We start from the raw sequence: 22,984 nt of genomic DNA on the forward strand, positions 1-22,984 counted from the left end.
GTGAAGCTGAGGCCATCATAAACAGCAGGCCTATCACCCAGGCATCTTCAGATCTCAACGATTTAGAGGCCTTAATGCCCAACCACCTGTTGTTACTCAAGGTCAAGCCTGAATTACCCCCAGGAGTGTTCAGCAAGGATGACCGGTACACTAACCGCCGATGGAGGCAAGTCCAGTACCTCGCGGATGTCTTCTGGAAACGCTGGTGTAAAGAATATCTTATGCAGCTCCAGGAACGTCAACGATGGTCCACTCCTGGAAGAAACTTCAGTGTTGGTGATGTAGTGCTGATTGTGGATGATACATCGGCCAGAAATTCATGGCCACTTGGAAGAATTGTTGAAATTTTTCCTGACAAAAAAGGCTTCGCTCGTCAAGTGAAAGTCAAGACTAAGAGCAACGAGCTTTGTCGCCCGATAACAAAGCTATGTCTTCTTCAAGGATCTGAGGACAATGTATAAACTGTTCCAAAGGAAAGACCCTATTTTGGACAGGGCGAAGACCAAGAAGATTTCTTTAGATAGTTTGTTAGTTAGCATGTAGGCTCCTTTAATTTAAGTTTTGGGTAATTGTTTCAAGGACATTGATAACAATTAGGGGCCGGTAATGTAGGAGCCTAAATGCAGTTGATAAATAATTTAAATGTATGCGTTAAAGAGTAATTTACATGATTCATTTATGTGGAGGAAATTGTAGGGAATAGTTGCAGTATTTACATTCAGTTAATATTTACTGTAATACAAGGACCTTTAATTGCGGGGAACACTCTCGCGAGTATTGGGAGAGGAAGTAAAAAAGTTAGGCAAGCAGAGAGTGGAGCCTCATAGTTTTTTTACCTTTTCTCTCTCTTCCCTTTTTTATTTTAACCCTCAGAGCCCGACGGCATCGCCCACGACGTCACACGGCACCTCCGATAAATATCTATATTATTTCATGAAACTTTTATCGATTTTCTTACCGTTTTTTCCAGCAGAAAGCTAACGAGCTAGCCATCATGGGGGTGTCTTTGGTGTCTTTGTAGCCTTTACAGAAGGTTTTCTATCCAGCCTGGAACATGTGCATCTTTTTGGAGTTGTTCAGCAATAAATCAAAACGCTTACATCCAAGATTTATCCACTTGATGTCCATAATTTATAAATTTTCCGTCATTTTTGCCGCTAGCGCGATGCTAGCTGCCATTTTGGATGAGGGTTTGACCAATGACAGGCTGATCCGTCATCCACGTTGGTGTGCGTCATTACGCATGAACCACAGCTCTGTTATTGTGGAGAGAGAGAGACGCACGGCTAGTATTGAGGAGATAGAGAGAGAGAGGCGCTGCAGTTTTGTGGAGAAAGTTTGAGGAAAAAGTTTGAGGAGAAAGTTTGAGGAGAAGTTTCTGATAGGAACTGTTTTGAGGCTTGGCACCAGTAAATATCCAAAATCCAAAGAGGCCAAAAACGCCTGGACTTTTTTAGGACAAATGTAAATTCTGTATAAGTTCTCATGTTTATTACTGAGTTCCAGGACTCCAAAGACTTGAACAAACTGTTTTCCAGAGGAAATAGGCTTAGCTTTTATTTATTTGTGTGTGTTTTCAATAAATATTTGAGTGATTCAATTTCCGTTTTATGTTTTCATTTGTCTTTATGGTCCCATAACTTATTTTACATTCAGGTGACATCAATGCAACACACATTTACTGATAAAAAAAGAGGTGTGTCAATTGTCTGTGCACAACAGGGTTGATGTTTTACAAGCTTTTTTAGTAAATAAAACCAGGCGGAAAATTTATTGTAAAAATACCCTTAGGTCTTAAAGGGTTAATTTTCTGTAATATTCTTGTGATTATGTTTTTTGTTTCTAAACAAGTAAACGGATTCATTTTTGCATGAGTGGTTCTGTGGATTTATTGATGTGGATTTGGACGAAGATAATGGACAAAGTGTCAAGCTAGGGCTTCATTCAGTGGAAACCTACATATATACTAAATGAAGCAAGGGTATAGAGTTAGCGTCAAGCTATTTTATAGACATGAATTTTTTTTTTCACAGGAAAAAAAACCGTTTAAATATGTAATTTGTTGATCAAAGATGAGTTTTAAGGGGTAAAATTATTGACTACAGGGGGACTTTCAGAGATATTAAAAGGCTTTTGGACTGATATGTGATCACTCACTTGATATGTTTTGTGATTGGTGAATGCCTTACCATCTGACTTTTCATTGGTTATCTGTAAGTTAGAATTTTGTTTGTATTTAAATGAGCCTTTTTTCATCCAATCTTTTAGCCCTGTTGAAGGCCTGTGCACCGAAACATGTTGGAAAAATAAAGAGTATTATCTTTCAGCTCCATTTTCTGATTATTTTATATATCACTTATATATGTCACTTATATATTTGAACAGGATTTGATTTAATGTACAAAAATTTGCCTTCATTCATTCATTCATTCATTCATTCATTCATTCATTCATTCATTCATTCATTCATAGTTGGATTGTATTGTTAACTATATTGTAAATACATTTATTTTTTCCTTACATTCTTTCTTGTATTTCCCTTTCAGTCACATTCCTTATGTATAGGCCCATTAGGGGAGGGTCTTAATCTCCTCAGGTGTGAATCACAGAATTATTAATGATCAATTACACCTCATTGCATATGGTCTTCCTAAACAAAATATGTCTTACAAAATTTAAACCAATATATTGTTTTATGTGAATTAGTGGGCAGGATACGTTTTACATTATTCTGTAACAAAAAACTCTAGTCTACAAGATCCAGTACTCAAAAGTCTTGTGAACAAATGTTTAGTATGTGTTTTATGGCTTTTTTTTCCCCGTGACTTAATTTCTTAATTTTTTTCAACATACAGACATAAATGTTTTTTTCCTCCTCAAAATTACAAATATGCACATATATTACATGTTGCTCACATATTAACGCGTTGCGATTAGCCCCCCTTAGTGCGTTCAAGAAATATCACGTCCCTTACCATAACTGAGAATTTCATCTTTTCAGGTATAAATATTAACCCATTGAGCCCCCTGAGATGTTTCGACATGGCCTGACATTTGTGCTTATTTCAGCTACTTATAACATATTATTGACCAACAAGTAATTTAGCTGTATTCAGCACAAATTCTGCTACAATAATATGTGAGCTAAATGGATGTAGGCCCCTACATGTTTGCATTTTTTAGAAAACAATGATTATGCGTGGTTTAAAAAGGACACAAAACACTGTTTCTTGTGGAAATATGTGTCCACAAGACTTTTGACTAATGGATGTTGTTGCCTAGAGTTTTGAAAATCTGTGTGCCTACTCATTCACATAAAACAATATATTGATTTAAATGTTGTAAGACATTTTTGTTTACAAAGCCCAGGTGTGAACAATCAATTTTGATGAAATCCAAGAGTTTTTAACAATGTGTTTACACACCTTTCTGGGCCTTGAAAGTGGTAATGGCATTGCTGTCTATGGGGAGTCAGAAAGCTCTCGGATTTCATCAAAAATATCTTAATTAGTGTTCCGAATGTGAGAGAAGTTCTGGATCGACATGTGGGTGAGTAATTAATGATAGAACTTAAATTTTTGTGTTTCAAAAATCGCTTATAGGCTAGTCTAAATAAAACTATCTACAGCTAAATGTATACACTTGTATACCTGTCATAGAGTGTATGACAGAGTCCTGCACGGGTCCGATTTTGTAATTACGAATATACTGATATGGATTAAAAATTATTTTATCAACTTGAAACACAGGCAAGGCATATTTTTGTAAATCAACAAATCTACAATATAAATGCATATATTTCTACGTTTGCACGTGACTATTTTAAGCCTGTGTTTAGACCCGTGTTTCTCCCTTGTCCGACCCGACCCGCACCCATATCCGACACAATTAGGATGTTTTTCACCCGTTTCAGCAATATTCCCGCGGGTACCCAAACCCGTGCAGGACTCTGGTGTATGGCGTCACATGCACACTACCACCGGTGGCACTGCACAAATGTCTCAGCCCTATTCTCCAGGGCCCATAAAACCCTCATACCCCAGAGGGTTTATGTTATCAACTTGTTGATCTTAGAACTTTTGTTTGTTTAAGATTGTATAATTTGGGATGATCACAAGGCAGATTCTGTGCAAGGTAGCATTTATTGTGGTATGTTTGCAGACTGGTGCCATCAGAGCTGCAGGTTCATAGTTTTTGTTTTGTCTATTCTCAAATCAATTTACAATGAGTTGGGTGCTGCAGTATCTTTTATATTATCTGTTTTTTTATCATTCATGCTGGCTCACTGTCGTCAGTTACCGAAATTTCCACAATTCTGGTATCCATTTAATTTTTTGGTATTGCTGAATGTTTTTGAGTACCATTACATTGCAAAATTACATTGTCTTCAGTTATCTGAATTTTTGTCGGCTTTCTAGTGGAGGTTCTCGGGTTTGTACATCACTTCCACTAAAGGCTTGTGCCTGTACATGGTACACATTTCAAGTAGACTGATATTTTCTTTTAACCAAGCTGGTTAGACCCTTGTTTTGACACTACGATTGTTTAAAGTTAGTATAGTTGGTCCTTCAGTGCTGTTCAGGATGCATTCATGTTTATGCTGCAAATGAGTTTCTGAATTTCGAATGTGATTTTAGAGATACACTTGTTCTCAGATCACCTGGGGTGGAACTTAATAACGGGTAATACAGGGTATATTACTGCCCACATACTTGAGTATCGTCAGAGAGCAGTATGGATCCTCCAGTTTGTCAGAGAGCAGTTTGGCTCCTGAATCTCCTGGGTGATTGTAGCTCAGATCCAGCTCTCTGAGGTGTGAGGGGTTTGAACTCAGAGCTGAAGACACATAACCACAGCCTTCCTCTGTCACCATACAGCCAGACAACCTACAGACACACACATTCAGACAATCTACAAACTCATGACCAGCTGACTGTACATTATGTTTTTTACACACCTCAGTATGTGCAGCTGGCAGTCTGGGCTCTTCAGTCCACCAGAGAGCAGATTCACTCCTGAATCATGCAGATCATTGTTACTTAGATCCAGCTCTCTCAGGTGTGAGGGGTTTGAACTTAGAACTGAAGACACAAAACCACAGCCTTCCTCTGTCACCATACAGCCTGACAACCTACAGACACACACAGTCAGATCATCTACAAACACATATAGATCATCTACAGACACCCATCAACTTTATGAACGGCTGACTGTACATTATCCCTTATATGTTCTTACACACCTCAGTATGTGCAGGTGACAGTTTGGACTCTTCAGTCCATCAGAGAGCAGCTTCACCCCTGAATCCTGCAAGTCATTGTAGCTCAGGTCCAGCTCTCTCAGGACACAGTTCGAGGATTGAAGAGCTGATGACATAATTTCACAGGCCTGAGAGGTGAGATTGCATCTGGAAATTCTGAACAAGAAAGACACATGTATAATACATGTATAATCAATCTTTGCACAGTTTTTTTTTCAATCAGCAAAACAATAACAAAGGTGTAGCTTGACGATGCTGTGAATGAGCATGGAATCATGAAATTTGTCATCTTCACCTCCACAGCCAATGGAAAGCAATCAGACAGGACTCTGACTCTGAGTTACTGTGGTATGAAGCAGGGAGGGGCCGGGAGCCTGGGACATTTTACATTGCTGTTTTTATTGTGCTTATATGCCGCAGTCAGCGGCTGCCACTCCTTTCGTTTTGTTGTTCATGTATTTTTTATGATTAAAGTTACACTTAACATCAGTCTCCTTTTTCCCTGAACTTGAACTTTGTTACAGTCATGTTTAAACACTTAAATTCAAATTATTTTATTCTAAAGAAATAACTGCAAATGCTGAATTACTACTCATACAGGTCACTTTATCTGACTAATTAAAATTGTGGGGTAATGCAGGGCTGTTTTACTTGGGTCAAAACAATCATGCTAAAATATATTGAAGTGTGTTGAAAGTTGCTATAATGTTACTCTGTGAATTGGTTGCAATGATACACTTGTTGCACACTGCAGTAATCTAGATTGATATTAGAATATGTTATTAGAACATGTTAATAAAAGCTGGATAACTTGTGTTGATGGCATGCAATTCTTTTTGAAACATTGTATGGTGGAAAAAATGCTGGATTACTGTTACTACAAATAAAACTTTTTCTGATGATGCTATGTTAACCGCTTGACATAATAGTGTCTCTGGCATGATAAAAACATGTTACTTGCGATAAATCAAGAAAATGAGATTCATACAATAAGTCTAATGTGGCGTTCACACCGGACGTGATTCGCGCGTGACATTCACTGCACAACAGACGCGAATTCGCATCATGGGCGGGGCTTCCGCCAGCGGCTCGTCTCGTTGAGAAATGGCTGACATGGGCTGTGTTTACATGTCTTTTTTTTGTTAAAATCTACTGTTAATGTGTGACAAAACATAGTTTTAAGACTTTTTCAGTCGATAATGTAGTTGTTTAAAGCTCAAATCTGTGGTTTATTTATATAAAGAGTGCCTATTTGAACATTTTATCTGGCGTTTTCGGAGTTCAGCGCTCGTCAAAGCCGGCGAGGGCAACCTTTCCTCGGCCAGTCCTTCTGCCGTCTCCCGCTGGCTCTGATGTCTCTGGTGTGTCTCAAGCTATAATTCGTCTTGTAACGGCCGATCTTTGGTCTCATGGATCTATAATTTGTTCCCTGGCAAATCGTTTAGGCTGAGGGCAAAGAGAAGTTTCATTACTTTATATTTTTAGGCTATAACTGTACGTTGCAGTTGTAACGTTAGCCTACTAGCACTGACTTTGAATGTTTGACTGAATTGTTTGCTTTATTTCATGTATAGCTTGTTATACATTACTTATACTTTTGTATTATTGATCATACATAAACTTGCATTTAAAAAAAAGAGACTGGGTTGTGTTTCATGTCATTTAATGTTATCACAGTGATAATCATATTGTCTGAAACAGATATTAATATACAGATTTTCTCCTCATTGTTGTCACTACTAGAGCAAGCTCCTGATTGGTTAACGCAGCGCGAAATATCCGCCAAAGTTCAGATTTTTCAACTTGAGCGATTTGCGGGAATCGTGCGTTCAAAACACTTAATTTGCGTCCTTCACGCCGCCTCAATCGCGCGAATCTCGCCGCCGAATGCCATTTCGTGTCTCTGCATTGACTTAACATGTAAATCACTCGCGCAAATCGCATCCGGTGTGAACGCACCATAAGGCCGTGTGTCCACCAAAGTATTTTTAGCCAGCTGAAAAATGCTAGGCTCTCTGCTGAAAGCGCCTAGCTGTGATTGCTTGCAAGCATTTTGGCAGGGCAGCAGGGGTTTTTTTCTTCGAATTGAGACTCTTTGCTTGCTATGATCTGTAATATCTGTGGAAGTGTTACTAGTATCTAATTTCATAGATAGCTGTTGTTTGTATTGTTTCTATTTATAAATGCAGATACAATGCCCTGGCTCTTGTTTTATACCATATCATTTTGTTCTATTATTATGCTTGTTGTTGTCCGGTAAAAAAAGATGAGCGCTCAGCGCTTAAGTGTGAAATAGACACTCAGCGCCTCGTTATGCTCATGGCGTTCTAAACATGCAGTGCTCCCATTTAAAACACTTGGATACGCCAGCCAGCCTTCTGAAAAAATGCTTTCTGCCAAAGCGTGCTGAACTAAATAACAATGATTCATTTTTTTGTCAATAAAGGTATCCAAACCGTTGCTCGTCTCTCTAATAAAACATAATATATTAACCCTCTCGAGTCGGCGGTCGCGCCGGCGCGATCGGCTCTCTCTTTTTCTTATCAGTGGCAAAGAGACATTTTTTATCGTTCAGGCAAGTATTATACGTCATTATAATCTGTTAAGTTTCAATTTTTTTGTGTACAGTCACAATAAAAACAAATCGTTGTGCTTTTTGCTAATTAAAGAAAACACACATGAGCCTCTCTCTCAATGATGCCTAATCTGATTCTCTTCAGAAAATGACCTGTAGCTTAGTGAAAACTTGTCTCACAAACATGAGACATATGTCTAAAGAAACGCTGAAATATCAGGTTTTAGACAATGTAAACCAAATTGAAAACAAATATTCTGTGTTTATGTAATCTGGTTGAAAAGCGATACATGTCAGTCATCCGCTAGCCACTTCATTATCTGTTAATGCGCCAACGCCCACGCAGCATGCGCTCTAATGAGATTCTGCCACACCCCAGTCTACCGTCTCCGAGAGAGGTGGTACTTTGGCTGGTGGCGAGGGTGACCTGAGGGCGTTGCCGTGGTATTAAGAACCCCGACGATACGTTCCTCTGGCCACGTCCCCCTCTCGCACATCGCTTCCCACGAGTGTTGGACTGAAACAGCGGCCCGTCTCTGACGCCTCGTTCATTTCGTTCACACTCCAGATAGCAGTGAGATGTCAATCTCCGCATCCCAAGGTGGGCTGGAGTCCTTTGGGGATGATGATTAGGTTGTGCTCCGCCTCCGGGTGTGTCAGCGCTGCCTGATCCGACCTAAAGTTGACAGCCATGTTATCTCGGGCAGCCGCGAGCCTCGCACTGGTGTGGAACTCCGCCCAGTCGCGAGCGCTCGTGGTTGAGCGATTGGTTTTTGGGGGCGGCACCTGACAGTTGTTGGGCCCCGCCCCCAATGCCTTTCGCTCCCGAGGTGCATGAGGAGATCATGCGGTCCCGGAAGTCCCCGTGCTTCCCACGACTGTTTGGTGGCCTCCTCCGCCTTCTCTGCCCTTGATGGGGCCACGGCCTAAGGGTACACTGGGGTCCCCCCCCCCCGTTGAACTCTCTGTTGTGCACTACGGTGTCCACAGAGGGCTTTGACGTGGCGTGGCTATCCTAAGCACCCTCCCAAAGCCTGTGGGCTCGTCTACTTCGGTGGCGTGATCCTGCAGAGCTACGGGCAGGCCGCCGCCCCTTTGCACATGCACAAGGGTGGAGCCGACCCAGGGCTCTTCAATGAGCTGCGTGCACAACTGATCCCGCCCCCCGGGCGGTGAAGGTGGCCACACGCTCCCTGGGTCGGGCGATGTCCACAGCTGTGGTCCGGGAGAACACCTGGCCTTACCTGGTGATGTGGAGGACGTTGAGCGGGCCCGCCTCCTCAACTTGCCCATTTCCCAGGCTGGCCTCTTCGGCAGTGCGACTGAGAACTGCGCCCAACGGTTCTCGGCTGCCCGAAAGCTTACCACCAGCTTACCGCCGAGGGCGCCCTCCCCCTCCCGCCCGGCCCCAGCAGCAGCCTTCACCTGGGCCACGCCGTGGAGGTGGTTGCAGGATGATGCCCAGTCCGCTCTACAGCCTGACTAAACGCCAGGCTGGAGGTGGACAACTCAGAGATGGGTTCCAGTTCTTCCCAGGGGATGGTAGCAGGGCCTCTCCTTCCCCTGGTGGAGGGCCGGGGGAAAATCCTTCTGCTGCTGGCCCCCGGGCTAGCAGCGCTTGGGAAGAACTCATGTCCCTGTCTCTGAGGACCCAGAGACCGGTGATGGCAGTGTGCGCCGCCTCCAGGCCGGGCCGTGCCGCTCTCGTCCCTGTCTCTCGCCAGCCTCCTCTCAGAGCAGACCCCAGTGGAACCTCTGTCAGGGCGCAGCCGTTAACTGTGCCCCCACGTCCGGGCCGGTAACCCTGCCTCGCTGCCCAACCCTGGGTACGTCTGTGGTCCGAATGATCCCGCTGGTGCAGTTCCTGGGAGACTGGCTTCAGCTTCCAGGACTGTCCCGCTGGGTCACGAAGACTGTCAGGCGCGGCTACACGATTCAGTTCGCCCCGTATTGGCACGGCCAGACCTGGTTCTCAGAACTGCTACTCCTTGCGACAGCCCCTCCCTGGCCTATCCCTCTGAGACCGGACCTCCTCTCTCAGAGACGGGGCACCCTATGGCACCCGCGTCCAGCGCTCTGGAAGCTCCACGTGTGGCTTCTGGACGGGACGCGGCAGGTTTGAGTGGCCTACCAACTACGGTGGTCGCCACCATCACTTCCGCTAGGGCAGAGCCTACTCGACACGTCGATGCGTTGAAGTGGAACCTCTTCGTCACCTGGTGCTCTTCACGCCAAGAAGACCCCTGGAAGTGCCCGATCGGGTCCGTGCTATCGTTCCTCCAAGAGGGGTTGGAGCGAAGGCTCTCTCCCTCCACCCTTAAAGTGTATGTGGCTGCAATATCTGCCTATCACGGCCTCTTGGGGGACAAAAAGGTAAGTCAGCATGACCTGATCATCAGGTTCCTGAGGGGGACGAGGAGACTGAATCATCCTCGGTCTCCTCTTGTTCCCTCTTGGGACCTCTCAGTAGTCTTTGAGCCTTTGCGGTCGGTTGATATTAAGTTCCTGTCGATGAAGACGGCACTGCTGACGGCACTGACCTCCGTTAAGAGGGTCAGGGATCTGCAGGCATTTTCGGTTGACGAAGCGTGCCTAGAATTCGGTGGTGAGATCAGGTGGTGAACCTGCAACCCTGAGTTCCTCCAGCACTGTCGACGCCGACATCAGCCGACATCAGTTCAGTCTGCCCTCTCGATCCCAGACCCTCATGTCAGGCCAGGTGCCCCGTGTACGTTCCTTTGCCACATCAGCTGTGCTGCTGGAACGCGGAGTTCTGATCTTGGCTCCGCAGCAGATACATAATGCGATGTTGCCAGTGTACTTCCTTATATACCCACGAGGTGGGGCAGAGTTACGCATGCAAATTCCGCATGCCCATGGCATTGGCACTGCCATTGGGCGCTGTTTCCACCGTAAGCCTCCTCAGTGAGCAGGTGTCTTTCCCTTGGCAAGTCCCTGCCACCCCTAGGGTTAAAAATCCACCTTCGGCTGGTACCCTAGAGTTCCCATATGCAGCCCTTAGCGGGTCATATGTGTACTCTCTAAGTCCTCCCCACGGGTAGGCATCTTGGCATTCCCTCACTGGGATATGCTTCCCAGTGTACCTTGGTATTCCTGTGATAAGTGGGAGTCCTTCGGCCCTATATGGCGGGATCTCACACTTACGCAGGGCACTGGAAGACAGCTGAGTAGTGTTGTTATATTGGAACCCCCATTCGTTAGTCACTAACGTACGTCTCCGTTCCCTCCTCAGGGAACGTCTCGGTTACGTATGTAACCCTCGTTCCCTGAGGAGGGAACGGAGACGTACGTTCCTTTGCCACATCAGCTGTGCTACTGGAACGCGGAGTTCAGATCTTGGCTCCGCAGCAGATACATAATGCGATGTTGCCAGCGTACTTCCTTATATACCCACGAGGTAGGGCAGAGTTACGCATGCAAATTCCGCATGCCCATGGCATTGGCACTGCCATTGGGCGCTGTTAAATTCCTAGAAGGTAATTGGCTTCTAAGCGAAACCCCCATTCGTTAGTCACTAACGCACGTCTCCGTTCCCTCCTCAGGGAACGAGGGTTACATACGTAACCGAGACGTTTTCAACTAAATAAGAAGAGCATTTTTTTGCTCTCTCAGTCAGGTATGAAGCTAATTCATTATGCAGCTTATTATGTAGCTCATTAATGCGGGCTATTATGTTCTATTGTTATCTCAGGTGTTATCTCATCATTATTCATTAGATATCACGCCTCCTCGCATACGGGCATTGTGAAGAAAAAATGTCTTACAAATTTTTAATCAGTGTATTGTTTTATGTGAATGAGTAGGCTCAACGATCAGTTTGAAGCAAAAACTCAATGCAAATACACCATGGAGTCAAAAGCCTTGTGAACACATATCTATTGTGTGTTTTGAGGCCTTCATTTAAATTTTTTTTTTTTCAAAAATCATGCATAAACATTTTTCTCTCAAAAATACAAACATGTACATACATTTTGCTTAGATATTATGGTAGCCCAGTTTGTGCTGAATACAGTGTAATTACACTTTTACCATTTACAGTGAGGAAAATAAGTATTTGAACACCCTGCTATTTTGCAAGTTCTCCCACTTAGAAATCATGGAGGGGTCTGAAATTGTCATCATAGGTGCATGTCCACTGTGAGAGACATAATCTAAATAAAAAAAATCCAGAAATCACAATGTATGATTTTTTAACTATTTATTTGTATGATACAGCTGCAAATAAGTATTTGAACACCTGAGAAAATCAATGTTAATATTTGGGACAGTAGTTTTCTGTACCAAATAATAGTTTGCTATACCTCTGTAAATTACAGAAGTCAAACGTTTCCTGTAGTTTTTCACCAGGTTTACACACACTGCAGGAGGGATTTTGGCCCACTCCTCCACACAGATCTTCTCTATATCAGTCAGGTTTCTGGCCTGTCACTGAGAAACACAGAGTTTGAGCTCCCTCCAAAGATTCTCTATTGGGTTTAGGTCTGGATACTGGCTAGGCCACGCCAGAACCTTGATATGCTTCTTACAGAGCCACTCCTTGGTTATCCTGACTGTGTGCTTCGGGTCATTGTCATGTTGGAAGACCCAGCCTCGACCCATCTTCAATGCTCTAACTGAGGGAAGGAGGTTGTTCCCCAAAATCTCGCAATACATGGCCCCGGTCATCCTCTCCTTGATACAGTGCAGTCGCCCTGTCCCATGTGCAGAAAAACAAAGCATGATGCTACCACCCCCATGCTTCACAGTAGGGATGGTGTTCTTGGGATGGTACTCATCATTCTTCTTCCTCCAAACACGTTTAGTGGAATTATGACCAAAAAGTTCTATTTTGGTCTCATCTGACCACATGACTTTCTTCCATGACTCCTCTGGATAATCCAAATGGTCATTGGCAAACTTAAGACGGGCCTGGACATGTGCTGGTTTAAGCAGGGGAACCTTCCGTGCCATGCATGATTTCAAACCATGACGTCTTAGTGTATTGCCTACAGTAACCTTGGAAACGGTGGTCCCAGCTCTTTTCAGGTCATTGACCAGCTCCTCCCGTGTAGTTCTGGGCTGATTTCTCACCTTTCTTAGGATCATTGAGACCCCACGAGGTGAGATCTTGCATGGAGCCCCAGTCCGAGGGAGATTGACAGTCATGTTTAGCTTCCTCCATTTTCTAATGATTGCTCCAACAGTGGACCTTTTTTCACCAAGCTGCTTGGCAATTTCCCCGTAGCCCGAACACCGTGGAGGTGTTCAATTTTGTCTCTAGTGTCTTTGGACAGCTCTTTGGTCTTGGCCATGTTAGTAGTTGGATTCTTACTGATTGTATGGGGTGGACAGGTGTCTTTATGCAGCTAACAACCTCAAACAGGTGCATCTAATTTAGGATAATAAATGGAGTGGAGGTGGACATTTTAAAGGCAGACTAACAGGTCTTTGAGGGTCAGAATTCTAGCTGATAGACAGGTGTTCAAATACGTATTTGCAGCTGTATCATACAAATAAATAGTTAAAAAATCATATATTGTGATTTCTGGATTTTTTTTTTAAGATTATGTCTCTCACAGTGGACATGCACCTTCGATGACAATTTCAGACCCCTCCATGATATCCAAGTGGGAGAACTTGCAAAATAGCAGGGTGTTCAAATACTTATTTTCCTCACTGTATATGTTTATAAGCAACTGGAAAAAGCACAAATCTCAGAGCAAGTCAAAACTTCTTAAGGGCCCCAAAACAGCTCAGACTCCAGAGGGTTAAAACATTGTTGGTGTTTCCATGGTTTCTCCGGAAGTAATAAAGTAATCAGAAATCAAGGGTAAAGTGGATATGACATCATTTACAGGCGATGCAATGACAAGGGCCATTACACTGGTTAAAACAATTTAAACAAATAGTTCTCTGGATTTGTTGGGAACATTTGGGATACTGTAAGTACACAAGCCAACAAAATATAAAACTATGATTTAGTGGGTTTTTTTGTTGTTATTTTAATCCAAAAATATTACATATCGTGCCATTAATGCAAAACATCAATAAAGACATGTGAAAGTCAAACCTGAGTTTCTGCAGCTGACAGTTTGGACTCTTCAGTCCATCCAAGAGTAGCTTCACTCCTGAATCACGTGGGTCATTGCAGCTCAGGTCCAGCTCTCTCAGGACACAGTTTGAGGATTGTAGAGCCATTGACAAACTCTCACAATCCTGAGTAGTGAGATTACAGCAAGCAAAACTAGAAGGGAGATAAAAACACAAAAGGTTAGACTTCAGATCTGTTACTGTTTTCTCCAAGCGGTGACAGGGCCTCTTTGAAAAGCATTTTGATAATAAAATTATTGAATTTAGTTTTTTACTACAAAAGCAAAACTGTAAATGGAGTTATCAGTTCCTTTTCACCCAAATATGATTTTTGTTGTGGTATTGAAGATTTCACAGTGGTGGCGAAAAGTGTTGCAGGAAACACTGAGACCCAGTCATCATAACAACAACAACAACTGCAATTCAGTGCAATATGAAACCTGACACTGTTACCATGGTACTGCAGTCTAGTTAATTTTGTTCAACTGCACTTGCACAGTACTGAGTTAAATTTGTATTGCAATGAACCTTGAAATGCAAATATACCACACGGACCTGCAGTCATATTATGAGAATGTCATTAGACTGAAATGAACTGCATCTGTGCTGCAGTGTAGAGCTGATTACAAATGTGCTTCAGTTATATTGAATAATTTAGCAGACACTTTTATCTAAAGCAACTTGAAAATGAGGAGAATAACAGAAGCAATCAAACCAACAATAGGCAAGTGCTGTGACTAGTCCAAGTTAAGCCGAGTTCAGACTGCATGATTTTCAAACTCGTCGGATCACTGCTCTTCTCACACTGCATGACTATCTGGGCCAGCATTCAGTTGTTGCTGTGTTCACACTGCACGATGGATTTGCGACAGGGGGATTCACACTGCATGACTGTACAAGAGGAAGAATCACAGACAGCTCTGTCCTGTCCGCAAACTACATTTCACTGCCAAACACAGACGAGAAGTGAGAAGGAAACAATGCAAGATCACACATGCGTCAGACTAGAATTGTTGAAACTTGCAATCCAAATTGTATGTGCGCTGATTAGCAGCAAAAAGAAAAAAGAAAAAGAAAAAGTATTATGGCGGAGGAAATGGTTGGGGAGACCCAGGGAGCAAGGATTGTGTTCTGCAAAGAGATTCAGAAATTGTTTTGCACCGTGCTGCTGTTGTGGCTGGTCAAGAAAATGTTTGTGCTTTGTTTCTGTTTGATATAATTGTAAATATATCTATTAAAAGCTGATATTCTGGTCCATAACTCCTCCGCGAACATCCCGCTGCTCTGTATCTCGCTCTCTCATTGGCTGTCGGTCATCGCAGATGTAATTTTCAGTCAAAACACATTTCACACAGCAGGAGTTTGAATCACGACAGGTCCAGATATTTAGCATGCCAAATATCTCACAGGCGTCTGCGACTCATCATTGATTTTCTCTGATCACGTCTTTGATCATTCACACTGTGTGATTGTCACTCATGTGCACGAGCACCGTTTTGCCTATGATTTCGGACATTTGTCAGCAATTTCGCAAAACCTGTCGGTGAGTCAAAATCGGGGCTAAAATTGGGCAGTCTGAACTCGGCACAAGTCATTTAAATGCAGTTTTACTTCTGTAGTTTAGTGCAGTCTTTCAGAGACAATTGTTTATTAACCCTCTCGAGTCGGCGGTCACGCCGGCGTAGTCAGGCAAGTGTTATACATCATTATAATCTGTTAAATTTCTTTTTTTTTTAGTACAGACCCAATAAAAACAAATTGTTGTGCTTTTTGCAAAATAAAGAAATCAAACATGATGCGCGATCTGCAGCCTCTCTGTCAAAGACATTCATTCAGATAGTCTTCAGAAAAGGAACTCTAGCTTGGTGAATTCTTGTCTTACAAACATTAGACATGTGTCTAAAGAAACGTTGAAATATCAGGTTTTAAACACTGTAAACCAAATCAAAAACAAGTATTCTGTGTTTATGTAATCCCTTTGAAAGCAGAGAGATGTTAGTCGTTCCTGAGCGGCTCATTATACATTAATGCGATCACGCCCACGAGGCACGCGCTCTATTGAAATTCAAATACTGAGGCGACGCCCACACACACATCAGCTCAAACAAACACATCATGCACGAGGGCGCACTGAAGCCTTCTTTGTTTAAATTAGCTCAAAATTACTGTCAGATGTAAGTAATTACCTTGACAAACTATACATCATTTAAAAGATCTAAGAATCAAGCTTCCATTTTTGACCTCTGTTTTATTCTCAAAGACATATAGTGACCGTAATTTGTTAATATGTGTCAGGAGTTATGAATATGAACACTGTCGGTACCTTCTAAAGATTGTAATACGAGCACCAGCTGCTCTCATTCATAAAAAAACTCTTCATACTTCATACTGGCAGCCATATATAATGTCCATATATAGTCCATATATAGCACGCATGAAGAAGATACCATGTGACATTGACATAAACAGCTTCCAGAAATCGCTCACATACAGATAGACACGTTTGAAGATAATAAACACACAATTGCGACAATATATGGCTTATCTGTGTTATTTATACCATGTTGGGTGTTTTCATAATAGATTATATTTATAATGAAATGCTACTCGAACTTTTATAATTATGAAGAATATTGTAAAATATATTTTCTGTCTGATTTTTTGATCCAAAGCCAAAAGTAAAGTAAGTTTGGAGTAAAAACATGGTTTTAATCTCATTAGCTAATTGTTGTGTTTTAATAAATTAGTGTAACAAATCATAAATTATAGTTTAATAAAGCATAAATTGTTGTGGCAGAGAATATAGATTGTTTTAAGTTATCTGGTCTACCTTTATGAAGCAACTCTGCACTGTGCCCAAGCAGAATTTCCCCTTGGGGACAATAAAGTTAACTAACTAACTAAGCAAAAACTCCCTTCATTTTGATCCCCCCCCCCAGAAATTTTTAATATCTAGTAAATTAATCTTGATTTAAGAATTTTAAATATTTAGACTGGAAACAAGAAAAAATACCAAATAAGAAGAGCATTTTTTGCAGTGTAGTCAAATCTTCTGGTCATTTAAAATATAATAGGCCTTTGTTGATTACATTCCAAATAAAATAAACTACAAAAAATATATATTTCCTTTGCTCTGTTGCTCTCGTTCACATAGGCCTACCTGAAGCTCATTCACAATCACATCAACTCCTAAGATGGCGCCAGTGTACCCGGCTTGCCGTCTCTCTCGTTTGTCCCAGTTTGTTGTACCTGTTCGTCTGACATCTATTCTGTTTGTATTATGCACGGTGTTGCACTGGCATAATGTGGTCTCAGTGCTGACCTATGATCGACAAACCTTACTTAACATCCATAGCTGTATGGGAGCTCACCATGGATTTTGTCCTGCTCTGTATTCTCGCTTTAAATCCTCGTTCAGCCAACCTGTGGTGGAATGTGTTCGTTGGCGACCTTGCTGCGTTCCTCTTCGAGGGAAGCGCCGCAGGAAAAGAGGTTGTTGTGGTGGTGTTCGGGTGAGAATCAGGCGGACAATTGTCTCTTCCAGACAATCTTCGATGGAGTTTCCCTTGGAAATTATGAGCACGGAGGGTCTCCATTTGATGCGGCGCTCTTGGGATTATAGATATGCTTTTCATCGCTCTGTTTTCCCGGACTTCTCTCATTCATCTATTCAATCAGCTCCTCCGCGTTTACGGATTCGCAAGAGAGGAGTGAACTGTCAAAATCTACGTCAACTGGACTTTGTTCAACTGGATGTGGTCTTGTCATCAGAGCCTCCTCTGAATATGGCCCTAGTTAATGCTAGGTCCATATGCAACAAAACTTTTATCTTAAATTACTTTTTTACTGGACGCGATTTGGACACTTTATTTTTGACGGAAACCTGGGCCGGCGTTGGTGAGTTGTCAGTTTTTGACGAACTTTGTCCATTGAACTGTTGTTTCATTAGTGCCCCAAGGACTACTGGTAGGGGTGGTGGTGTTGCAATGGTTTTCAAGCAATCACTTAAAATACACACTGTTTCTGTTCGAAGTTATTCGTTGTTCGAGGTACAGTGCGTAGCGTTACATTCTGCCTCCTCCGCGCTGCTCTGTGCTCTAATTTATAGGCCACCGAACTCGGACAGTGCATTTTTAAGTGATTTATCAGAATTTTTAACTTCTGTTGTTCCGTTGTATGATCGTATGTTAATGCTGGGTGATTTTAATGTATATGTTTGTTGCCCCGGACGTCCCTTGGTTGCTGAGCTTTGCAATGTTCTGGACTCATTTGGTTTTACCCAACATATGAATCAAGCAACACATGTCCTTGGTCATACTCTTGATCTGATTATGTCATATGGTACATCTGTAGATAATGTATATATTGAAAATGCTTCCTTCTCTGATCATAAGCCCATTTTATTTACGATCCCTGGTGTGAGCTCTGCCGTTATCGTGAATAAGCCGGTAGGCTCGTATTCTCGCTTTATAAACCCACTCACTGCCTCTCAGTTTAGCGAGAAATGTTTGGTAAATGCTGTTGAAATGTCCATCTCAAATGCTGTGTCTTTCTTTGGGCCTGACGATTTAACCTCTCTTTTTTATGCAGCTTGTTCTGATATTTTAGATGCCATTGCACCTCTTAAATTGAAACAACCAAAACGAAAATCGTATTATTGGCTGGATGACGATGCTCGTTCTCTCAGACAGGCTTGTCGTAGGGCAGAGAGGAGATGGAAGCATGATCGCTTAACTGTGTCATTAGAGATTTTCAAAGAGTGTCTGGCTAAGTTTCAGACTGCTGCAAAGTCGGCCAGAGCAAGGCATTTTTCTGAGTTAATTTCTACACACTGTCATAGACCTAGAATTGTATTCTCTACATTAAATTCAGTAATTAATCCTAGCTGTCACTTTCATCAGGAACCCTCGGCTGCTTTATGTGAGAAATTTTTAACATTCTTTTCTGATAAAGTGATAGCTATCCGTTCATCTTTCAGTTCACAGCTCTCAGATCAGTCCCTGGTTTCGCTGGCTAGTTCAGTCTTTCATAGTTTTCAGCAGGTCTCTCTACTAAAACTTTGTGATTTGGTAAAAAAGATGAAGACAACTTCCTCCTCACTTGACGTTATTCCCTCAGAGATTATAAAAACTGCTTTTCCTATAATTGGACCCAGTATCCAAGTGTTAATTAATTCATCTTTGGACACTGGGGTGGTCCCGAAGACTTTTAAGCATGCAGTTGTTCAGCCCTTGCTTAAGAAACAAGGTCTAGATGAGGGTTGTTTAAGTAATTATCGGCCTGTCTCTAAGCTATCATTTTTATCAAAACTTTTAGAAAAAGTTGTGCAGTCTCAATTAATCCATTTTTTAAATGCAACTAAGTTATTAGAACCCTTTCAAACTGGTTTTACCTCCCATCATAGCACAGAGTCGGCCTTACTGAAGGTGTTCAATGACATTTTGCTTGCAGTTGATGCTGGTAAAAATGCTGTTTTGATCTTACTTGATCTTACGGCTGCCTTTGATACTGTTGACCATGATGTTCTTATTTGGCATTTAGAACATTTATTCGGTATCAAGGGGACAGCTTTACGGTGGTTTAGTTCATACCTTAAAGACAGGTCTTTTTCCGTAGAGTTAGGTAAGTTTTCTTCATCTTCTACCCCAATTATTAGTGGAGTACCTCAGGGATCTATTTTGGGTCCACTTCTTTTTAACTTATACATGCGTCCTCTGGGGGATATTATTAAGAAGCACAATGTTTTATTTAATTTTTATGCTGATGATACACAGCTGTACCTTCCATTGAAAGCTGGAGTTCCCTTTCGTTCAGTCACTACGACGTAACGTTAGTGACTAACGAATGGGGGTTTCGCTTAGAAGCCTATCAACTTCGAGTTTTGAGAAAACGCCCAATGGCGTGCCAATGCCATGGGGCATGCGGAATTTGCATACGTAGCTCCGCCTCACTGCGTGAGTATATAAGGAAGTACGAGGCAATATCGCATTATGTTTCTGCTTTCGGAGCCAAGAGTACCTACCTCTTCACTCCTACAGCCTTCTGAGACTCTGTCAGCTTCTTCGAGACGAGCAGCTTTCCAGTCGGTGTTGGTGTGACGGCGCGTTCCAGTGATCGCATACTTCCTGCATGCTGATCTGTGCAGTGGTCCGCCTGACAGCTGGTGTGTGTTTCCCTGGGCGCTTCGGCATCGACTGCGAGGCTTTCCTCTCACAAAAAGAGCTTGCGCGTGGCACGTCTTTTTCAAGACGGCTCGCCCGTGCACTTCCGGGTGCGATCGATTTTCCGCTGCTGTCTATGGGCGCATTCACTGCTCAACGTGTTTGGGCTTCAGCACGTTCGGGCAGTGTTTGCGGATGTGTCACGTTTCCATTGCACCCCAGTGGAACGCGAGTCCTTCCCTGGTCTCCTCTGTCAGGGCGCAGCCGTTAACCGTGCTCCGACCCGGGGACGCCCAACAGCCTCCCCTGTCCGCGCCGGTAACGCTGCCTCGCTGCCCCACCCAGGGTACGTCTGTCGTCCGTATGACCCCGTTGGTGCAGTCTCTGGAAGTCTGGCTTCAGCTTCCGGGGCTGTCCCGCTGGGTTGCCGGACCATCAGGCTCGGCTACGCGATTCAGTTCGCGCAGGCTCCTCCCCGTTACAGGGGAGTCCGCTATACCGTGACCGGGGCCCATGCCCCCGTCATGCGTGCGGAGATTGCCACCCTACTGGCGAAGGGTGCGATCGAGCCTGTCCCTCCGGCCGAAATGAAGTCGGGGTCCTACAGCCCCTACTTCATTGTACCCAAGAAAACCGGTGGGTTACGACCAATCCTGGACCTTCGCATCTTGAACCGATCCCTTCACCGGCTTCCGTTCAAGATGTTGACTGCGAAACGCCTTTTCGAATGCGTTTGTCCTCACGATTGGTTGCCTCCCACGACTCTTCCCACTGCAGCCTGTTCTTTTCCCTGACCGAGGGCACGCTCGGCACGGATGCACTGGCGCACAGCTGGCCGCGGGGCCTACGCAAATATGCGTTCCCCCCCAGTGAGCCGACTCGCACAACACCTGTGCAAGATCAGGGAGGACAAGGAGCAGGTCCTTTTGGTCGCCCCGTACTGGCACGACCGGACCTGGTTCCCCGAACTCTTACTCCTTGCGACAGCCCCTCCCTGGCCTATTCCTCTGAGAATCCTTACTCAGAGACGGGGCACCCTATGGCACCCGCGTCCCAACTTCTGGAACCTCCACGTGTGGCTCCTAGACGGGACGCGGCAGGTTTGAGTGGCCTGCCACCTACGGTGGTCGCCACCATCACTTCCGCTAGGGCAGAGTCCACTCGGCATGCCTATGCGTTGAAGTGGAACCTCTTCGTCACCTGGTGCTCTTCCAAAAAGCCAGAAGACCCCTGGAAATGCCCGTTCGGGTCGTGCTTGAGTTTCTCCAAGACAGGCTGGAGCGTGGGCTGTCTCCCTCCACCCTCAAAGTTTATGTGGCCGCTATATCTGCCCGCCACAATCTTTTGGAGAACAAAAAGGTAAGTCAGCACGACCTGATCATCAGGTTCCTGAGGGGGGCGAGGAGACTGAATCCTCCTCGCTCTCCTCTCGTACCCTCTTGGGACCTCTCAGTAGTTCTAAGTGCTCTGTAGAGGCCTCCCTTTGAGCCTTTGCGGTCGGTTGATATTAAGTTCCTGTCGATGAAGACGGCTCTGCTGACCGCATTGGCCTCTCTTAAGAGGCTCGGGGACCTGCAGGCTTTTTCGGTTGACGAAGTGTGCCTGGAATTCGGGCTGGCTAACTCTCACGTGATCCTGAGACCCCGGCCTGGATATGTGCCCAAGGTTCCCACCACTCCGTTTAAGGACCAGGTGGTGAACCTGCAAGCGCTGCCTTTGGAGGAGGCAGACCCAGCCTTGGCATTGCTCTGTCCAGTACGCGCCCTCCGCGCCTACGTAGACATGACGCAGTGTTTCAGGACCTCAGACCAGCTCTTTGTCTGTTATGGTGGAGAGCGGAAGGGAAGTGCTCTCTCAAAGCAAAGGCTGTCTCACTGGATAGTGGACACCATTGCTTTGGCTTACCAGCAGCAAGGCCGACCATGTCCCCTTGGTGTGAGGGCACACTCCACCCGGAGTGTGGCTTCCTCTTGGGCTCTAGCGCATGGCGCCTCGCTAGCAGACATCTGCAGAGCTGCAGGCTGGGCGACACCCAACACATTCGCCAGATTCTATAATCTCCGAGTGGAGCCAGTGTCCGACTATGTACTCGCCCCCCCCGAGGGACCGGTGTTGGACCAGGTTCAGGTGTCTTCGCTTGCTCGCCACTCCACTCCACGGACTGGATACGTGCGATATTTCCTCAGGTGAGTTCCCCGAGAGCCCTGAGCTCCTCCAGCACTGTCGACGCCGACATCAGTTCAGTCTGCCCTTTCGAGCCCAGACCCTCATGTCCGGCCAGGTGCCCCATGTGCATGGTTCCCTCTGGCGACCCCCACATGTGTATTTCACCGTAAGTCTCCGCAGTGAGCGGGTTTCTTCCCTTGGCGTGTCCCCGCCACCCCTAGGGTTAAAAATCCACCTTCGGCTGGTACCCTAGAGATCTTCCATATGCAACCCTCTCCGGGTCATATGTGTCTCTTAAGTCCTCCCCACGGGTAGGCATCTTTGGCATTCCCTCACTGGGATATGCTTCCCAGTGTACCTTGGTAATCCTGTGTTAAGTGGGAGTCCTTCGTCCGTACTAGTCTTACGACAGGGTACTCACACTTACGCAGGGCACTGGAAGACAGCTGAGTGGCGGGATTATATTGGGACCCCCATTCGTTAGTCACTAACGTTACGTCGTAGTGACTGAACGAAAGGGAACGTCTCGGTTACGGATGTAACCCTCGTTCCCTGAGGAGGGAACGGAGACGTAACGTCCCCTTGCCACATCGAGCTGTGTTGCCTGGAACGCAGGAGTTCAGTCTTGGCTCCTCAAGCAGGTAACATAATGCGATATTGCCTCGTACTTCCTTATATACTCACGCAGTGAGGCGGAGCTACGTATGCAAATTCCGCATGCCCCATGGCATT

At 44.3% G+C, this 22,984-nt stretch overlaps 1 protein-coding gene across 1 annotated transcript in view; it reads right to left on the bottom strand.

The window, feature by feature from the left end:
* The window catches only part of LOC307124258 (uncharacterized protein), a gene marked incomplete at its 3' end in the record, with an annotated part of 40,998 nt that overhangs the window by 12,618 nt on the left and 5,396 nt on the right, over nt 1-22,984 (bottom strand). The window contains exons 3-6 of the mRNA XM_079813304.1: nt 13,906-14,079; nt 5,243-5,416; nt 4,958-5,131; nt 4,713-4,886 (exon numbers count right to left, since the gene is read on the bottom strand). Coding sequence (XP_079669430.1) covers nt 4,713-4,886; nt 4,958-5,131; nt 5,243-5,416; nt 13,906-14,079 — 696 coding nt within the window. The remainder of the gene's footprint in view (nt 1-4,712; nt 4,887-4,957; nt 5,132-5,242; nt 5,417-13,905; nt 14,080-22,984) is intronic.

The sequence above is a fragment of the Gobio gobio genome (genome assembly GCF_949357685.1).
Source record: "Gobio gobio genome assembly, chromosome: 3".
NCBI classification, from domain to species: domain Eukaryota; kingdom Metazoa; phylum Chordata; class Actinopteri; order Cypriniformes; family Gobionidae; genus Gobio; species Gobio gobio.